We start from the raw sequence: 21559 nt of genomic DNA, 5'->3' as shown, positions 1-21559 counted from the left end.
GAGAGTATATGAACAGCTAACCTAAAGGCACACTACCTTCAAAAGTTTGAGAACACTAAACCTGGCAGTTCCTAAAGGATAGGGAAGGTCTTGATAGTGCTGGTTGAATAGACACTTGGCTCAATGTGGCTATCCTAACTGCAAGTTGGACCTGGAAGCTGAATCTTGGGATTAGTTCAGCTCCCAAGCCATAGAAGGATGACTTTCTCTCTCAGCTATACCCTCCCTCATGCTAAATTACCATCAAAGACCACTGAATCATTCCTTGGTCTTTCATACTGGAGGCACCAGGGGGAAGATACACAGTGGTCTCTTTCATTAGGAGATAACTGGTGTGAGAGTGACAATTCTATCCCAATTCCCCCCATTCCAGCCAGAAAAATGACCAACCCTTGACCTGAAGACTTTATGAGTAAAGTCAGAAGTTCTATAACCTCCTACTGAGCTAGATATACTATTTGGATAGAACAACACTTTCCTTCTGCTCCTGTTCTCTTGCTTTCAGGTTTTTTATGTCCCCTGTTTGGCTCCCCACTGGTTGTATTCTTACCTGTTTGGTTAAGTGGATGCCAGGGCACATCCTGCTGCCCCCATCCAGAACAACTAGGTTCAGAAGCCTGGAGACTGGCCTGATAGAGAGATTCCAATTCTGAGGTCTCCTGTTCTGTGTCTTGGTTCCAATGTGGATGCAAAAGGATGTGGTTTCTCTCAGGATAAGCTGTGCAGGTATGAGAACCAAGGGAGGAGAACTTCATTCCTGGTCCAGGAACGCCATGTTTAAGCTGGGAATCATAGAGCCTTGTGAAAGTCACCCAAGAATCCAAGGGCAAGGAAGTCCCCAGGTCAATACTGCCTAGCTTAGGCATAGCATCTTTCACTTGGGATAGTTTGTCTTGGTACATACCTGACTCAGCCAACCTGCACTGTTCTCCCTTAGAAGTTTCACCATTAGGCAGCACAGAGTTCACAGCATGAAGATGATGGTCAGTAGGCTCTTCCCAAGAAGGCAGTCTGTTCCTAGCATCCAGAGATGGTTGCTGTTTTGCCCAAGGGCAGTGGCCTTTCCCTTGACCCTGTGGGAAAGGAGTCTTAAAGTCAGAAGGGGAAGAGTTCTTTCTTAGACTATATGGCAAACTTCCATCCTCAGAGTTAGTACCATCCCTCAGGGAGGCACCTTGCATCCTCTGGAACTGCTCTGCCAGAGAGCGGACAAGCCCCTTTGTGCTAGGAAACTCTAGCCTATAAGGCTCCTCACTGCCTCCATCCACTTTTGAAATCAATGAAGTTTTCAGGTTTTTGGCTTTGAGGCATTGGTTAGTTTTCTGCACAGGATCAGGAGAATGAAGTGCAGATGAGGAAGCAGCAGGTGTTACAGGGTGGCAAGCCCTGAACAGGGCCAGGCTGGGCTGAGCTGATGAACTTGAAGGACTATAGCTTGGGCTGTGTGCATCTTCTCTTTCAAAGTTAACTGTCCCAGCTGCATGTGACCAAGGCAGCACCAGGAATGGATCAGCAGGATCCCTCTCTTCTTGGAACAGCTGTTCTTGAGCAATGCCTCTTTCTTCTTGTGGAAGGAACCTGCTGCAGCTGCTCTTGTCACCCCTGTAGTCCTGCAGCTTACCCTCTGGGGTGTCCAATGGCTCCAAACCATGATAGGAATTCTTCTCAGTCCTTCCTTGTGTTTTAGGTAAGACCTGCCTATGGAACGCAGAAGGGTCAATCTTGTCCATTTCAACAGAAGTCAGAAGGCTTGAGGCAGATTTATTGGGAGAGCTGTGCTGTGGGATAGACTGGGTAGGTGATTCTAGGAATAGTGATGAATTTGACTCATGGCAGGAAGCAGGTGAGTAGAAAAAAGAACTGGCCCCAAACTCTGTTTCTGTGCAGGGTTCCAGTTGAGCCTTCTGGTTCAATAATACTTGGAGTGGGATAGGTTGTTCACTAAAATAAATAGAGAGAGCCAGTTATGAGCTACCTTGATTGACAAGACAAATACTTACAAAAAGTACTGTTGGTCCCATTCCCATTTCTAGCTATTCACAGAGGAAATGGTGAAAATAAATGGAAAGCATGCAGAAGTAGATTCAACAGTTTAGAGGATCACAAAAGAGAAGGCACATGGTAGCTCACACCCAGGTAATACACAAGATTAATCCTCTCTTTAATACATGCCTTCACCAAAGTTGCACACAGTCATGTGGAGCCCTTGTCAATATTCCTCCCTATCTGCGAAGTCCCATTCCAATAACATTCTACTTGCAAATTAAAGACAAAAATTGCTTAGTCCCACATGCAGATGACATGAACGGTAAGCAAAGCCTGGAAATCACTCACACTAAACAGTAAAAATTCAGGATGCTATATAGGGAGGGAGGTCCTATCTGGGCTCCTGAGAGGAAGCACAGCCAAAGGAACAAATAAGCCACATGTACAGAGTAAAGGGTGATTTGGACTCATGGAAATCAACCATTTCAAGTGTGCTTTAATTATTTGGATTTGGTTGTATTACTCCAAGTAATGTACCATGACTGCCTTGAGATTTAAGAGTGAGAATAGGAATAAACTGTATTTAGCTGGTTTCTCACTAACTGGTCTGTATTTATGACCTAAAAACTCAATGTTATAAGCACTAAAATAAAATCTCAATCATTCACATAGATCAAGTTGTATAAGAAAGCTTTTGGAAAGAGTTTAGCTGCCCAAATTGCTTATATTCAAAACAAGTCTCTGATCAGCATTCAAATAAGGGGGTATAAAAGAAAAGAAAAGAAAAAGGAAAATCTTTGCTATGAGCATAAAATTTGAATGATAATATACTAAAAACTTTCTTGGGTTAAGTTAACCAGTCATCCTTACAACAATACAAAGAATAAGATATACTTAATGGGAAATCTAATCATAAAAGGCAAAATTACCCACAGGTTAAAGACGTGAAGTATGGAGTCAAACAGACCTGGATTTGAATTCCATGTCTCTTCTGCTTACTAGCTGAGTAATCTTGGGTACCTTATTGATGTCCCAGTTTGCTTATCTGTAAAATGTGTGAAATAATAGTTCCTACCTCACAAATCATTAAAAGCACTGAATGAAATAAAACACATAAAGTGCTTAGTTTAATGCCTGGGCCTAAGCAAACGTCTGAAAAATTTTAGCTGCTTTTATTATATTTATATTTTGAAAATTACTCAGGCTTATTAATAGCCAAAGTTAAATTTTACTGAAGTCCATCTTTTATATTCAAGGACTAAGATGTGAAAACTACAGCAATGGCTACTGTAATGTTTTCCTAGTCCTGACCATAAGATTGAAAAACAAAGTGAATTCTTGTGTCTCTTTTCAATCAAAACAAGGAAAAGACTGTTTTCTCTGCTTCTATGAGAGACAAGAAGCACTGAAAACCAAAATAAAGTAGATTCTACCTCAACATGAAATGTAGTTCAGGTAGCTGTCTAAGACCTAAAACACACAAATCTTGTTAGTACAGAAGTCAGGGATAAACTCACCTGCAGGAAATTTAACAAGTGGCCTATTGGTTATGCTATACCTTTTGCATTTTTCTAGTAAGGAAAAGAGGAGCAGTGGGATGAGTTTTTCACTGTATGTCTGATTAGAGAAGGAAATCTTTTCAGAGAATTTGTCTCTCTCCCCTGTAATCATCAAAACCATGAGCGCTCTTTTTTTTTTTACTTTTTTTTGTTTTTCACCATGAGCACTTTTGCTATGGTGCACCCATGGTCACTTCCTCCCCTGGCATCCATAACCTAAAGTGGTTCCCAGGTACTACCTTGTCGGCGGAGGGAGGGCGCCCCCAGGGAGGGTCCCCCCCTGTGATGGGAGACAGGCTGAGGGCTGCGACGGCTGCTGTGATGATTGCTGCTGCTGCATGCGATCCTGCAGGCTCCGTGCTTTTCGAATACTGATTTGCAACTTCTTATCGACTAGGGCTCTGCTATGCGTGCTACAGCTGGCACCATGCAGGGCAAGTCTTAGTTTAGCTAAAATGCAAAAGAAAATATAGCAGAAACAGAACACAAAACAGAAACAAAAAGAAAAGAATAAAACTGAACCAAAAATGAGCAAAGATACGCAGTAAAAATCAAAATATGCAGCAGGAATGAAAGGCATGGACCATGCATATGCGTCCAGGGCAAAGGACTGGCTCTGGCTACAAGGAACCTTCAAGGAAACCATGGTGACCAGATGGGTTAATTCAAATTAAAAACAAACAAATCAAAACAAAACAAAACAAAAAATGAATTAAGAATATAAACTGGTGTTTCCATTGTAGAGGTTACCACTCTCGTCCTTTGCAACTGACTTGTCTGACTCTTATCTCCATGCTATGGTCCCAACCCACCCCTCCCCAATAGCCAACAGCAGAAATCAGCTCCAAACCTGCTTCTGTCTTTATAGGACACTGCTTCCTGTAGGACACATTTAAGAATCAGACACCAGTTCTAAGCCTTAGTCCTTTGCTGTACGTAACCTTGTGATATTGTATACCAGGAAGATAGGAGAGAAACGTAAAGGAGAATCAAATGTTGCAGTGGAAAGTCACAGCCCAGGAAGTCGCAGCCAATTTATTCAGTTCCTCTTGCCATAAACTTAACCTCACCAGTCAGTGACTAAAGAAAAAGCACATTTGAGATCTAACTTTATCTTGGGACAGAGTGTTGGCATGGCTGGAGAAGTCATCTGTAGACTTTGGCTGACATTATTCTAATAAATACCCATAGGCCTCAGTAACAGCCCCTGGCAAATTAAAAAATCTGGCAGGCAAAGAAAGCTAAAGTGTCTCAGTTTGGGAGAACGAGAGTGAGAAGACATAAAAGTTGTTTTTATCCCATCTGAGTGACGACACTGGTAACACCTGTTATGAAATTAGTGCCATAGCCATAGCAGTTAGAGTTACTTACACATAGCTTCATTACAGAGAGCCAAAGCTGCAGCACAGTCTCCCTTCTGTTCCAGATGCAGCGACTCTTCAAATACTGAATCTGCCTCCTGCAGGGACTTCTCAAAGCCGTCACTCCTCCCTGAAAGGGCCAGCACTTTTCATTTTCTTTAGAGTTCTTTCTAACTCCTATGTACAGTTGCTTCCCTTCAGTCTGCATAGATCTTTGCTGCTGATCCTTTGATCTGCCCTTATTTCAATTGCCCATTGCTATTAAGAATTCTCTGACATCAGTAGGAGATCCATTTTTGTCTTTAACCCAGACCTTACCAAGGCCATTAAGGAGGGGCATGTCATTGCCCACCACATATTACAACCCCAAGACCTCTTAGTGGCTCAAGGAAAGAACAAACTATTGTCTATAGCAGAAGAGAGGGTTCCTATGCTTGGAAATAAACTGCTTTTCCATAATGAACAAAATATATCTCGCCAACCTTTGTCAGAATATGTAAGATAGAACTCCACTGACCTGTTAATGCAAAGGTGGCTTTAGTACTCTGTGGAAAGTCATCCATACCATTTCTTTCTTACATCAATTCACAGTCTTTTTTATACCATCTTGAACTGAAAAATAAGTACACCTCTTGGGCACAGGAGGTCTATGCTTCCTAACCTTGGTATATCTACCAGGGCAGTTAAACTGCCCTGTTGTTGGTATCTAAACACTACTAAGAATTTACTTTTATTATACCCTTGCTCACTAGTCTACCTCCCAAAAACCACTTCTCATTCAGTGAGCAAGGGATATTCTTTCCTCCCTTCAAACTGAAAGTGTGCCAAAGCAAGTGTAGAAGAGTCCAAGTACAATGCCAGATGAAAAAGGCTAGAAAGTACTGACAGGGCAACTTTTGTAAAAAGATCTCAATTTTAAAATTGAGTATTTCTGTAAAAAAAACACTCAATTTTAGGTATCCCCTTTGCCCTCTACTCACTCATAATCATAAATTGGTAGCAATCTGTAATGTATGTTCACATGCATTGGGATTGACGGTATGTTTTCATTAGAGGTCACAGGAAAAAAATAATTAAAATGTCTGAGCAACTTCTCCCACAATTTCTCCTATGCTATACTTACCTCCAGGTGGAAATGCTAAGAAAGTCTCATCCATACCCCTAATATTCACTCCCTAATTTATCATGGCTTTTGGACACAATGGGAAGACAGTGGGAGAAGCAGGTTGGTTCTAAAGAGCCTGACATTCAGGTTTCACCCTACCTTTAGAGATGTGGCCACCCCAAACCCCAAGAAACACTCATAATCAGGGATAGGTGGCTAGAGCCTTATGGAAAAAAAAAAAAGAGTTCTCTACAGAGATCTAGGCTAACTATAGTAGATCAATCACTGTACTAGATTTTTTTTAACTGTACCAGATTTTTATCTTTAGCCTCTAGATCTTAGTACTACATTCCTAGCTCTTTCACTTTGCTAAACCAAAGTGTATGAAGAATTGGCAATGAAATATAGCCACTGGGAATACCTCCCAACTTTAACGCATTACTCAACTGATGGGGCTGTGAGAGGAAGGCAAGAGAGGGAGATGACAAAATACAGGTTTCAGGGCCTATTTAAGGTAGATACCTCAGGTTTATTGGACCTGTATTTTGAAGGATAATTTCTTCTGGAACTAAGTGGCATGTTCAAGAAATTTCAGGAAGAAAGAAAGTGATTAATGTGGTATGGTGCAGCTGGGGAAGTTTAAGTAGAGCCCATGCAAGTTGTGTGAGATCGAAAAATGATGAATCATCACAGGATCAAAGGCATTCAGGCTCTGTTCTCTGCTCCTGTTTTACTGATCCAGTTCTCTGATGCTGTGGATGGAAAATCTTAAGAGGATGTTTCTACCAGCAAGTGGAGTGTGGTTCCCTGCTCCTTTCCACTATTTCTGAATTATGGCTAGTTTTAATTACAACTTCTATAGAGATTCATGGGAAATATTTTTCATAAAAAATATACTCTATCTCTAATCTACAGGGTTTTTTTTTTGGGGGGGGGGGGGGATGGGGAGCCCATGGGCCAGGAATCAAACCCGAGTTCTCCCACATGGCAGCAAGAATTTTACCACTGAACTACCTTTGCACCCCCTAATTTAATAGGTGTCCCCAAAATCAGTATCTATCTCCAGTCAATAGGCTTGTCACTTCCTAACTTTAACTCTCACAGCAATGGTTGAATCAAGATAAAATATTAATTTTGCAAAAGAGAACATAGTGAACTTATAATCTTGCATTATTTTTTTCTTCCATCTCTCTTTGTCCCTAACACCCACAACCTAATGTCCACAAGCAATTACCCTGATTCTGCAGTTCATCTAAGTCCATGAAGCGGCTGGGATGAGGGTTAAAACCTTTAGCTGCTTCTAATTCCTTCTCCCGTTTCTTTCGCAGTTCTTGTTCCTGGGCCCTCCTGGCCACCTCTTCCTGCAATTCATCGAGTTCACTTTTGGACGATATCTCCCCACCTGGAATACAAACAAGAGAGATGATAAATTGCTATATTTCCATACCAGGACTAAGCACCTGTTGAATTTATAAGCACTGAATTGCTTTTTCTTTGGAAATCTTGGATTCAACTTCAAATTAATGTTTAGAGTAGTAATTTCCATAAGAAATCCAGAGTGGGACCTAGGCAGTGAACTATAATAATAATAATAATAATAATAATAATAATACATAATTATTGAATGCCTTTTTTTACAACAACATGACGTCTAACAAATGCTGAGTACTTACAATGCACCAAGCATAATTTTAGGCACTTTTACACTATATGACTTAATTCTCATATGTAGTAAACACTATTATTATTATCCCCATTTTAGGGATAAGGAAACTGAGTCACAAAGGAGATAAATAACTTATCCAAGGTAACATAGATGGTATAAGGCAGGGCTGAAGAAAAGTAGACTAATTTCATTATACATGTTCTTAACTGTTAGGGAGCATTCTCTACAAAGTGTCACCATTAACTCATCAGGGAGCTTCAAGCAAATTATCTTCTCACTCTGCATTTTAATTTCCACCATCTCTTTAATAATGAATTAATAAAATGTCTACAGTAGTACTTCAACTTTATGAGATGGATCTAGATCAATCAAGAAAGAAATCCATGATATATTAAGTGAATTTTCAAGTGACAGTGTAATATGTATAGCTTGACTTGATTATTAAAAAAAAAAAAAAATGGTGGTGGCCACGATTTAGATGGCAGAGTGAGAAGCTTCAGGACTCTATTCACCCACAGTAGCACTGAATAATAAGCAAGAACTGGCAGAAACAATTTTCTCAAAGATCCAGAAAATGGTTAAAGAATTGCAGAAACAGGGCAAGTGCTGAATAAAGAAAAAGGCTACTAAAAACAGTAGGATTTACTGGCACCCTGGATGCCCCCTCCCCTAATCCCTCACTGGCTCTGTGCAAAGGTGGTTCATGCACCCAAGGCAGGTCCCTGGTCCTACACAAGAGGGAGCAGAGTAACCCTTGGGTACACACTAGGAGCATGTTTGTCTGGCACAATATAACTGGTGGCAGCCTGAGGGACTAAAACAGAATACTAGTCACAGGCTTGCCATCACAGAACTTGCCGTGTGTAGAAGGTATCTCACAGAGCTTTCCTATAGATATACTTTTAGAACAGTTAAGTCATGTTTTCCTGGGACAAGGGATTGCCGGCTGTAGGACATACAGCCCAGGACTGTGAAGAAACCGTTTCCTAGGGAAGAGTGGACATTTATATCCATGTAAATGGGGGAAATTCCTAGGGCCACACATCCATACCCAAGACAAGACATAAACAGAAAGGATCAGGAAGACCCCTATGTTTTCAACTGAAGCTATCCTCCAAATTCTTTGTATGGATAAGCCCTGAAGAAAGCACTCAAACAGATCAATCTGCAAAGACTGGAAAAAGTATATTCTTTTTATCCTTCTTCATGTATTTTCTCCTTGATCGCTCTTGACATTCAAGGAAAGCTCTGTCATAAAACTAGGTGGTTACAAGATTAAGGAACAGACACCAAAGGGTCTAAATTCCAGCAATAATATATTAAAATATAAAAATGTCCAGGTTTCAACAGATTACAAAATAAACAAAGAAAGAGGACGCAAATGCCCAGGCAAAGGAGAAGATTAAAGCACTAGAAACCATCCATGAGGAAGACCAGAACGGGTACGTACCAAATAAAGCTTTTAAAAATGGCCCTAAATACACTCGAAGAGCTAAAGGAAAATATGGACAAAGACCAAGAGGAAATCAGGAAAATGATAGATGAACACAAAGAGAATATCAATAGAGAGATGGAAATTAGGAAAAGGAACCAAACAGACAGAAGATCACAGTAACAGAAAATTAAAACTTCCCTAGAGATGTTCAACAGCAGCTTGAAGCTGGCAAAAGAAAGAATCCATGTACTTGAAGGAGTAGAAAGAAGAATGGAGAAAAGTGAGCAGAGCCTGAGGAACCTGTGGAATACCATAACGCATACCAATATATGCATTATGGAAATCCCAGAAGAAGAAAGATGAAAAGCGGCAGAAAGAATATTCAAAGAAACTACGGCTGAAAAGTTTCCAAATTTAACAAAAGACATAAATATACATATCCAAAATGTTCAATGAACCCTAAACCCAAATAGACCCACAGTTGCCATGGTATAATAAAACAGTCGAATGCCAAAGACAAGGAAAAAATTCTGAAAACCACTGGAGAGAAGCAAGGAGTCATAGTAAGATTAAATGCTGATTTCTCATTGGAAACCATGGAGGCAAGAAAACAGCAGGATGAAATATTTAATGCAATGAAAGCAAAACATTGCCAACCAAGAATTCTATATCCAACAAAACTGTCTTTCAAAAATGAGGAAGAGACAGGGCAAGTTGGCAGTAAGGAGGTGTGGAATTTAGTTAGTCCTCTGGAACAGGCAGTAAATAGCCAGGAACTGTCCGAAACAACTGTTTGAGGGACATCTGTGACTAGGTACAAAATATACACCACATCCATGACTAGCTACACACTATACACCACTCTGGAATGGGTAGTAGGGCCAAGATTACTGTATAGAACTGTAAATAAAGCTTCCAAACTGTTAAGGCTAGCAGCCCTCCCCCACTGGTACAACAGGCTGATTTGGAGTCTCTCCCCAGTGGAAAATGAGTTGATAATGCTTCAATTATGGTTTCAGCTAACAAATTTGGACTGCTGAAAATAAGTTCTGAGCACAAATAAAACCAGAGAAAGCAGGAAAGTAACTCTGAGGTCACTCCTGGAAGAGAGAAGACAGGGCTGATAAAGGAAGTGAGAAACAAAAAAAAAAAAGGATGCTTCTGGAGTCAGCCAAGCTCAGAATACTGGAAAAGGGGTGTGGTCCACGAAAAGGGCACATAGAGCCAGTACCAACTACAGCTCTTGACTGGTGATCCTTGGGGGCTGGGGAGACTGGCTCTGAAAAAGGATTTTATTTTTCTTTCTCTCTCTTTTTTTTTAAGTATTCTAAGTAGCTCATTAAAGGAAGCTTCAGGCATTTTCAATTGTCAGTACTGACCCAGGCAAAGGTGTAGTTAAGATAGGTGTGGGAGACAAAGGAACAAGTCAAGTGATAGAGATAATTCCCTAAAGGGAGCATCTTCCCCAAGAAAAGGGGGATGGGGCCCAGCACAAATGGCAGGCCTCTTCAGAGAATTCAGACCCCAAAGTCTGGGAATCAAAAACAGCTTAAGCTGGCCTTCCACCTCAGTCTCTGTCTCAGTCTCTGGCAGGCTGAGAATTCAAGATTCCACACTATTTTATGGTGGCCAGTGGGGAGTTGTGGACTGACAACCACCATTTGCTGGGCAGGATAAGAAAAGCACAGAGTCTAGAGGCTCCACAGGAAAGTCAGAAAACCCGCTGGCTCTCATCTTCAGGGAAAATTGATACTGATTACACCCTTCTCCTGTGACCTGAGCCTGCCTTGTCTGGGAAAATCTGATTGGGGTTGATGATATCTGGGGAGATTTTCCTCAAAAAATGGTTCCATATAGGCAGGGCAAGAACCAGAAAAACAAGAGCTGAAAAATTCTGATCAATTAAACATAAGCTATGCTAGAGGTCTAGAATAAGTTGAACTGAATGTCAAAGAACAGATAGAAAATAAAGCCAAGTAACTACAAAATCCCAGGTAGAAGAGTGAACCTGTCCTCCAGAATAAATCAATCAAAGAAATCAGATGCCTAGGCACCAGCAAAAAATTATGAATCATACTCAGAAAAATGAAGATATGGCCCAGTCAAAGGAACAAATGACCATTTCAAATGAGATGCAGGAGTTGAAACAACTAATTAAAGATATTCAAATAAGCATACTAAATTAATTCAAAAATTAAATCAGTGAGTTGAGGGAATATATGGCAAAAGAGATGAAGGAAATAAAGACATTAGGCAACCATAAATAAGAATGTGAAAGTTAAAAAAACAAATGGCAGACTTATGGGAATGAAAGGCACAATAGAAGAGATGAAAAACACAATGGAGGATTACAGCAGCAGATTTGAAGAGGCAGAAGAAAGGATTAGTGACCTAGAGGACAAGACATCAGGAATCTTACACACAAAAGAAATGATAGGGAAAAAAATGGAAAAACATGGGCAGGATCTCAGGGAACTGAATGACAACATGAAGCAGACAAATATATGTGTAACTGGTGTCCCAGAAGACAACAGAAGGAAAAAGGGGCATAAAGAATGATGGAGAAAATAAATCCCTGAAAATTTCCTATCTCTTATGAAAGACAATAAATGCAGCATACCCCAAACAGAAGAGATCCACATAGACCTACTTACTAATCAGATTGTCAAATGCCAAAGGTGAAGAGAGAATTCTGAAAGCATCAAGACAAAAGCCATCCATCACATACAAGGAAAGCTCAATAAGACTATGTGAGAATTTCTCAGCAGAAACCGTGGAGACAAAAAGGCAAAGATATGATATATTTAAGACACTGAAAGAGAAAAACTGCCAACAAAGAATTCTATATCTGGCAAAACTGTTCTTCAAAAATGAGGGGGAGTTTAAAATACCTTCAGACAGATACTGAGAGAGTTTGTGAACAAGAAACCTGGTCTACAAGAAATACTAAAGGGAGCATTACAGGCAGATAGGAAAAGACAGGAGAAAGAAGTCTGGAGAAGAATGTAGAAATGAAGACTATCTGTAAGAGTAAAAAGAGAGAAATAAATAATAAGGTATGATATATCAGAATAAAGTCATGATGCATGCAACAATGTAGATGAATCTTGAGGACATCATGCTGAGTGAAATTAGCCAGAAACAAAAGGACAAATACTGTATAGTCTCCCTAATATGAATTAACATTAACAAGTGAACATTAAAAGTTAAAAGTTGAGAACACAGATTATCAGGAGATAAAAAGAGGGTAGAGATTGGGCATGTGATGCAGAAGGAATAGCACAACGTTCAAAAGGATCAATTGTAAAGATTCAGAAATGGATAACACAATACTATCTGATGGTAGTATAATATTGTAAGTACACTGAACAAACCTGAGTGTAAGTATCGCTGAAAGAGGAAGGCTAGGGACATGTATGACACCAGAAAGAATGACAGAAGACAAAGACTGGGACCATATAACCTAGCAAAGCCTAGAGTGGACAATGATGGTGATTAAATGTACAAATATAATAATGTTTTTACATTTATTTACAAACAGTAGCATATACCAAATGAAAGTCAACAGTACAAGGTGTTGAAAAATGGGATGGTATACAGAAAAAATAGTCAATGCAAAAGGTCTATAGTTAACAGCAACATTGTAATATGCTTCGATTAAGTATAACAAAAGAAATATACTAAACTACATGTTAATAAGAGGAGAATATAAGGGAGGGGTACGGGATTCTTGGTGGTGGTGTTCTTGTTTCTTTTTATTATTATTCATTTTTCCCCCTTATTCTTTCTTTGTGGAGGAAATGGAAATGTCCTCATATAGACTGTGGTGGTGAATGTATTAACTATGTGATTATACTGGAAACCACTGACTGTTTACTTAGGATGGATTCTATGTTGTATGAATACTGCCATAATAAACAGAAAGATACAAGTGCTAGAGAAAATGGTGAAAGAGAGATATACCTATTCACTGTTAGTAAGGAAGTAGAATGGTTTAGCCCCTCTGGAGGGCAGTTCAGAGCTCCACAGGAAACTAAGTATAGTGTTGCCATATGATCCTGCCATAACGTTAATTAGGTATACCCTTGGAGGAACTGAAAGCACCATCATGAATGGACATTTGCACACTGGTGTTTATTGTGGCAGTATTCATGACTTGCAACGGATGGACGTGACCTAAGGGTACATCGACTGATGAATGGATAAGCAAGCTGTAGCATATACATGCAATGGAAAATTGAGCAGCTGCAAGAAGGAATGAAGTGATGAGCCATAACTTTTATTTTTATTCTTATTTTTATTGTTTATGGGGTAACAAAAATGTTCAAAAATCGATTGTGATGAATGTGCAACTATATGATGATACTGTGAACCACTGATTGTGTACTTTGGATGATTATATGGTATGTGACTGTATCTCAATAAAATTGAATTTAAAAGAAGAAAAAATGAGGAAGAGATTTGACATTTCCAAATAAACAAAAGCTAAGGGAGTTCATCATACTAGACAGTCTTTACAAGAGATGCTAAAGAGAGCTCTACAGGTTTAAAGGAAAGGACAGTAGACAAAAGATCAAAGCCACATGAAGAAAGAAAGAGCTCCAGTAAGAATAACAACATGGATAATTATACATGCCAGTACTATTATATTTTTGGTTGTAACTCTACTTTTTTCTTCCTACTGGATCTAAAAGGCAAATGCATAAAACGTAATGAGAAGGGATACAAGAGTAGTTCAGTGGTAGAATTCTTACCTGCCATGCAGGAGACCTGGGTTTGATTCCCGGTGCATGTACTTCCCCAAAACAAATAAATAAGCAAACAAAGAAAGGGAAAAATAAACAAAAAATTCAACAAATGGTGCTGTAATACGGGATACTCACATGGAAAAAGAATGAAATGTGATCCCGGGCATATAGCATACAAAAAAAAGTAATGAGAAATCAGTAGTTTTGGACTCATGATGCATGTTCTAGCTTGCTGGCTGCCGGAATGCAATACACCAAAGACAGATTGGCTTTTAATAAAAAGGGATTTATTTTGTTGGTTCTTCAGAGGAAAGGCAGCTAACTTTCCACTGAGGTTCTTTCTTATGTGGAAGGCACAGGATGGTCTCTGCTGGTCTTCTCTCCAGGCCCCCGGGTTCCAACAACTTTCCCCGGGGGTGACTTCTTTCTGCATCTCCAAAGGCCTGGGCTAAGCTGCGAGTGCTGAGATGAGGAATGCCAAGCTGCTAGCAGTGCTACGTTGCAATCTCCCATTTAAGCACCAGCCAATTAAGTCAAACGTCACTCATTGCAGCAGACACACCTCCTAGCTGACTGCAGATGTAATTGGCAACAGATGATGTTCATGCACCATTGGCTTAAATCCGCAGCAACAAGACTAGGTATGCTCACCTAGCCAAGTTGACAACTGAATCTAACTAACACATGTCCACCCCTTGTGAACTTGGCAACTTCAAGCATCACTTTAAACAGGTGCAAAAACTTCTCTTCTTGCTGTGGGCCTGTGAATCTCAAAACAAATTGTCTGATGCCAATATGCAAAGGAGGATAAACACAGGATCCATAGGGAGAAACTGGAAGGAAAACCTGCAGGCAAACACCATTGGATTTCAAAGTCTGAAAGTCATTTATCCTTTGGCTATAGAAAGTGGCAGTTCCACCTCTTCCAAGGGCCTATGCAGTGGCCGGCCTCTTTCCAAATCAACCTCGGGGAACATCCAGGAGAACACCTCTGGGCTCCACTCTCTCTAGGCATCAGGGCCACCCCTTGGCTTTCTGCCATTTCTGGGGCACACGCTCAACCCCTCCACATGGTGGCAGCCAGGCTCTCCCAGTCCCCCAAGGAGCGTGCTATGCCTTTTCCAAAGCCCGAGGCTGCACAACTCTTCCACTGCAATGAGAGGGGAGACTCATCCTCACCCTTCAGGGTAAACTCACCCTCTCCATGTATATGGGTGGGTTCACTCTCCTAGCCGAGGTTTCTTGGCTTCAGACCTGAGCTGCCATAGTTCTTACTCTGCAAACTCCAATTTTTCCCTTTTGTGTCCTCCTTTGCCAAGATTGGCAGTGGTTCCATTTACACCAACAGTCTCTTCAAGCCCTCCAGGACTTCTCCATCATTCTCTTCACGGTTCCTCCAAAATCTTCCCTTTAGCCATTCAAAAACTGTTCCAACATATCTGGTATTTGCAAACCGCAGTAGCACCCCACTCTCTGGTACCAAATCTGTTCTAGTTTGCTGGCTGCCGGAATGCAATACACCAAAGACAGATTGGCTTTTAATAAAAGGGGATTTATTTTGTTGGTTCTTCAGAGGAAAGGCAGCTAACTCTCCACTGAGGTTCTTTCTTATGTGGAAGGCACAGGATGGTCTCTGCTGGTCTTCTCTCCAGGCCCCCAGGTTCCAACAACTTTCCCCGGGGTGACTTCTTTCTGCATCTCCAAAGGCCTGGGCTAAGCTGCGAGTGCTGAGATGAGGAATGCCAAGCTGCTAGCAGTGCTACGTTGCAATCTCCCATTTAAGCACCAGCCGATTAAGTCAAACGTCACTCATTGCAGCAGACACACCTCCCAGCTGACTGCAGATGTAATTGGCAACAGATGATGTTCATGCACCATTGGCTTAAATCCGCAGCAACAAGACTAGGTATGCTTACCTAGCCAAGTTGATAACTGAATCTAACTAACACAATGCAAAAACATGTTATTTGTTTCAGAACTACATAAAGTGAGGGGGGACACAGAGAGGTAGAGGAACATAGTTTGTGTGTAACATTGAAGTTAAGTTAATATCAAAGCAAACAAGAATATTACAGATTTAGACTGTTAAATTTAAGTCCCATGGTAACTACAAAGAGAATATGCAAACTCTGAAAATGGAATTGGAGTACAGGTTGCCAGGGACAGGGGGTAGGGTAATGCGGAGTTAATGCATAATGGTTATAGTGTTTCTGTTTGAAGAGTTGAGAAAGTTTTAGTAATAGAAGATGGTGAGGATACCACAATATTGTGAATATGGTAACCCCACCATATGGTATGCATAAGAGCAGACAAGATGGTGAAAGTTTATGGTGTATACATGTTCCCACAATCAAAAAATAAAGGAGCAACTTGAGAGACAATGACAATTAAATGCAACACATGATACTCAACAGGATCTAATAAGGAAGGAGAAAAGGCTTACAAGGGAATTATTTGGACATATGAAGAATTGGAATATAGAATGTAAGGTTTATATCAATATTAAATTTCTTGAATTGGATAACTGCACTTAAGGTAGTTACCTAACTGAGTACCTTTATCTTAGGAAATGTATATGGTAGCATTAAGTGTTCAAGGAGCACATGATGTATACAACCTACACTCAGTTGTACAGAAAAATGGATAGACAGATAGATGAATTGATGGATAAATAGAAAGAATGATACAGCAAAATTTTAAATTGGGGGATGTGGGCATCTGGGACGATAAGGGTATGTTAGAGTTCTGTGTATGGGGTTTGTATTTATTTTTGTAACTGTCCTTAAGTTAGATGGTATTTCAAAATAAAAAGTTTATTTAAAAATGGTGGTAACCAGCATATACATACATCAACTTAAATATGTATTTGTATAAGCATAGAAAGAGATGTAGAAATAAATTTACCATAATAGTAACATCATTTAATTCAAGGCACAGGGCAAGTTAGTGAATGCTGGGCTTGTTACAAAGACATTTTACTTGTATAATTTTATTTTTAAAGAATGATCTAAATCACTAAATAAAAATATTTGTTCTGTATCAGAAGAAAATGATTGGATCAAATTGTGGGGTATAAATAGGGTTTATTATATAAAGAGGAAGGTGGGGTTATATGGTATGTGAGAAATTTTGTTATAACTCCTTGCTGAATATATTTTACAAGCTGAAGAATCTTGTGGATTTTATACAGCTAGTTTAGAACTGAGGGCTAGTAGGAAAATCATGAGACTCTGTACTGTATTGAAAAGCCATCTGAAGAAAAGAGAAGGCAGAATAGGCTCATGCATGATCACAAGTTTCTCAATACAATTCACTGAACATTAAATAAATCAAAATGTGGGAAATAATCCAAATGTATAATTTCATTAGGGAGCATGAATTTCTTCCATGAGTATTAAACTATAAACTACTCCAGCCCAGGATTCCAGAGAAACATGTTATCCAAAAGGCATAATTATGCTCTTTCAGATGTCAGCAACCTATGGCATGGCACTCATACCTAAAAAGAGCTGCCTGTTTGTCACTGTTACTACACACTTTCCTTCCAGCCACCTCTGAGAACATTTAGTAACCATGAAGAGAATCATCTCTACAGCTGGCACATGTGGTATTCTGCCTCCCCTCCCATGTAAGCTGGCATCTGACATCACAGGCCTACATCCAGAAGCTCATTACGTTTCTGCCCGCATACCCTACTTCCAACTGATCTAACAGACCAGAAGAAAAGGAAAAGAAACCATGACATATCTTTCAAAGAAGGTTGACCTCTAAGTTAGACAAGTAGCTACCAGCACTACTCAGCAGATTAAACCATATTGGATACTCATCACCTTCCCTCAGGCATCCCACAAAGAGAAGCCCCATGAGAGAATAATTGCCTAGTTATTCTCTCGACTTTCAGATTTGAGTAAGTCAAGGATTTCTCTTGAATCATGAAGACTACATCTCTTCTTAAGAACAACATACACTCTGACCACCTCAAATCTCCAGCCTCAGTACCTCATACCTTTGAAATTCCACTATTCCTTTAGTTTCAAGCTTTGACTTGTTAAAATGCTAGTTCATCTTAGAGAAATCACACTTTAAATTGTTTTTAGTCCTTTACATTTAGTGTGAAGGGGTCAAAGCATTCTTTTAGAGTTTATTTAGAGAATAATGGAGTATGAGGACACAAGTGACACTTGAGGGGAAAACAAAGCAGAACTAGGGACACCAGACAAGATATAAAGGTAGGAATGGGTTTGGCTGGCTTATTTCCCAGTTCTCACAGCATATATGTCTTTTCTCCTTTGGTATCTCAGTTCACAGTACTAAACAATAAGAGAGCCAATTCTCAAGAGGCTGCCTTTATATCAAGGAAGGTCTTAGGAGTTAATCTTCTGAGGATTGGAGCTGCTACTGACACTGTTCACCAAATTTCTGTCTCGTTCTCACAAGGGCTTTCTCCAACGTGGGAATAAACATTCAGGTAAGCTGTGATGAAGAGCAAAAAATACATAAATCCAAAGATGGGGTAGAGTTCAAATGCCTCCACTTACATATGCTGATAGAATATTCAAATTGCTACTGTCTTCTAACTTCAAATATACTCAAGTGAGGCTGTTTACCAAACAGAATTGTAGTCAAATCCAGCGTCTTCCTGCTTACCTGAGAAGGGCTGGCTGTTTGTCCAACCACTTATGGATGCTGTGGAGTCCACCTCCAGGATGCTACTGCTGTGAGACTTTGGGATATGACGCCAAGCAGGCACCAACCCTGCTGATCTCTTAGCACCTGGATCCCTTCAAAAGAGGACCAAGAGTCTAGTGATAGCATCAGAAGCATCTAAGCAATATTTTTTGAACTAAATTCTCTCAATAAAAATAACGAAACATCAAACTAATATACTTAAAGCTTCTGCTAAATTACTTCTGAAAAACTAAAATATCCACTCATTCTTCTTGTCTTACCTCACTTTATTCATATCTTGCATATCTAGACAGTGCCTAGCACATGGTAGACATTCACAATTTATTGAGTGAATAAATTAATAAACATATGCCCTCATATGGATTGCCTCTCTCTTTCTTACATCTTTGTAGCATCTTCTCTTAAGTAAAATTGAACAGAGTCATATAGCTAGGGAAGAGCAATGGGAGAGTATGAGGATGTTGTTACCACCTTTATGAAAGAGATAATCACTCCACTCAAAGCAGGAAATTGTGAGGAAACTTGCCTCTGTGCAAGTGAGTAAAAACAATGTATGGAGCTCTGAAATGTATAGAGCAAACTGGGCCCCAGGGTGTGATGAGCATTACTGAGTTGTCGCCACTATCTTATGAGACTACAAATGTGATAGGTCTCATAAAATACAGGATCCCAGTGACCTTAAACAAAACAAAACCTTTTCTGAAATTGAAGACAAGAATAAATAACAATTGGGTTTCCTCTCTGATGTCGGGAGTATATAAGTGAAGATTTACTAATTCATTCTTTCATTAAAAGCTATTTATGAAACAATTACTTTTTACTTAACATTTTAAAATAGAAAGTTCTTGCTCTTTTCTCAAATGTCTCTGCTCTTCTACCCAGCAGAGGGTGCTGTTGCTATAGGAAATTGATAAAGCACAATACTTTTCTTATCCACCAGGTGGTAAAAAAGTTCATCTTTCCACTTGTCTGAGTCATCATTGAAGAGCCCCAAGAAGGTGGCTCACATTGCTGCAAGGGACAGTGCCTCTATTCTTAGGACAAACAACAATACCTGTAGACATTTGAGCTCTCAGGTAGGGCTGCATCCAGACTGACAGGGCTGCTGCTGTTCCTCTCACTGCTCTCATAGCCAGATTCCATTCGCTGGATTAGGCGAGGGTGATGCTCTAAAAGATGAGAGCCTGGCCATGCTGGGCCCCAGGGCTTGTATTGGGAACCTGGCCCACTGGCTTTGATATGGTAAGGAGGTGGCTTGCTTAGTTCTTCCGGTGTAAATTCTTTAGCTAGTCCAAAGGACAAATATAGAAAAGGAGGCAGATTTTAGCATCTGCCTAAAAACAAGAGATAACTAATTCCTTCCCCCAGCTACTTATTCATTGAACTCATATCCTCAAAATGTCCAACATTAGAGTAAAAATGCACTTTGACAATTCTACCAAAAACCTGGTTTTTGAAAATACATAAATCAACTTTATTAGAAAGCCCAATTCTTCCCTAATTATCTCCTCACCTGAATCCTCAGAAAAGGGGCTAAGCTGAGTATAGCCACAGTGTTTCCTTTTGTCCTTACTAAAGATACTGTCAATATTCAGAGACTCCCGTTTGGGTCTCCACATTGGACGATACTTGCTGGAAGAACTGGATTTTGATTCACTGCTGGTACTCTCTACTTCCCAGTCTTGGGTCTGCAAGGGCAGGTTCCTAGGAGGTTTTTTGTTAGACTGGTCTCCTCTCTCCACACAGGGAGATCCTAGATTTGTCTGAGAAGTCAGGGATGGCCTGTTATGGATCATATTGCTGACTGTCTCTTTAAAATCCCTCAGTCTGTTGGTGCTGCCGGATGGTTTAGAGGCACTCCTAGGGGCCTGCTTCTCTTTCAGTGTTTCTCCTAAATACACAAAGAATAAGGCAAAATGATCATGGATACTTAGTTCCCAAGGTTGAGAAAGTAAGGAAAAGCCCTTTAAGGAGAAAGGAGAAGGCTTAGTCTGGGAGTGTAACGGAAGTTTGATATAAAACTGAAGAAAGAGCAATGCAGAGTGCTTACCTTCACTGTGGTACCCTGAGGCCTGTGGCTCATCGCCTTTCCTCCTAACACGGCCAGAGCTCCTCTTGCGCTCTATCAGTGACCCTTTCTTGGATGTGTGTTTCTGGTTGCATTCACTATCAGTCAGGTGTCCTGAAAGAATAAGAAAAGAGTGATGAGCTGGTATCTGAGATTGACCTCTATCCTCTTAAGAACGTTGGTAGTGCCACATATTTAGTATACCCATGAATCAGAAGCTAGAGGAGCCAAGTCTGAGTTAAGTGTAGCAAGAATCTCTCAGCGTATAAATACAGAGAAGCTTAAGTATTGAACAATTTCACAATTCCTCCTGAGCAATAAATCATCTCAGTCCAGCTCACAACCTTTCCCAGTGACCCAGAAGAACTAAGTAAAGCCATATTACTTGGTAATTTTTAAAAGGCAAAAGTTCTAAAGATTTTATAAAAATACCATAATTCCCATATATTTTCATTCCCATAAATTGAAAACAGAATTTTTAATTAATCAATTACTTTAGCAACATATACCAGGTAAAGCCTTATTTTTAGTACACATGATATTATCCTAGGTACTCTAGCCTTTGCCCATAAGAGCTCTGATTCTGTATGGCTTTTAGACCCGGTCCTAAACTGTCATTAAACGTGTATCATTTAAGACATTTCAATTTTGAGTAATTCTCTTTTTCATTCCCAACTCATGCTTCACTAAATTTGGCTTCAACCAGAAATCACACTTCATAGCTTCTCAATACCAATCTTGGGGAAACCCAGGAGACCCAGGCTCTTTTACAAAACTTGTCAGCTTCATGCCCACAGTATGTGAATATATGAGTATGATCTGTGTTCCCCAGTAGGGAAGCAGATTCTAAAAAATATAATCATCTAAGCTGCTAGGAAGCCAAATGTGAATTAAGCAACTGAAATAAGCTAGAAGACAGGCTGAGAAGAAACCTAGGTTTTC

General features: G+C 40.0%; 1 protein-coding gene across 16 annotated transcripts in view; it reads right to left on the bottom strand.

Moving 5' to 3' along the window:
• USP54 (ubiquitin specific peptidase 54) overlaps positions 1 to 21559 on the bottom strand; it is a 194630-nt gene that overhangs the window by 14298 nt on the left and 158773 nt on the right. For 13 of the 16 annotated variants that reach the window (XM_077124911.1, XM_077124908.1, XM_077124909.1 and 10 more), the window contains 8 exons: positions 20600 to 20731; positions 20063 to 20440; positions 19604 to 19835; positions 18508 to 18641; positions 7246 to 7413; positions 4917 to 5036; positions 3785 to 3995; positions 551 to 1941 (listed from right to left, as the gene is read on the bottom strand). In XM_077124911.1, coding sequence (XP_076981026.1) covers positions 551 to 1941; positions 3785 to 3995; positions 4917 to 5036; positions 7246 to 7413; positions 18508 to 18641; positions 19604 to 19835; positions 20063 to 20440; positions 20600 to 20731 — 2766 coding nt within the window. Of the gene's footprint in view, positions 1 to 550; positions 1942 to 2953; positions 3032 to 3784; positions 3996 to 4916; positions 5037 to 7245; positions 7414 to 18507; positions 18642 to 19603; positions 19836 to 20062; positions 20441 to 20599; positions 20732 to 21559 lie in introns of those variants that run through there. The other 3 variants (XM_077124916.1, XM_077124918.1, XM_077124922.1) reach the window with 3 other exon arrangements.

This window comes from Tamandua tetradactyla, chromosome 13 (genome assembly GCF_023851605.1).
Source record: "Tamandua tetradactyla isolate mTamTet1 chromosome 13, mTamTet1.pri, whole genome shotgun sequence".
NCBI classification, from domain to species: domain Eukaryota; kingdom Metazoa; phylum Chordata; class Mammalia; order Pilosa; family Myrmecophagidae; genus Tamandua; species Tamandua tetradactyla.
This window is presented reverse-complemented; position numbering and strand designations above follow the sequence as displayed.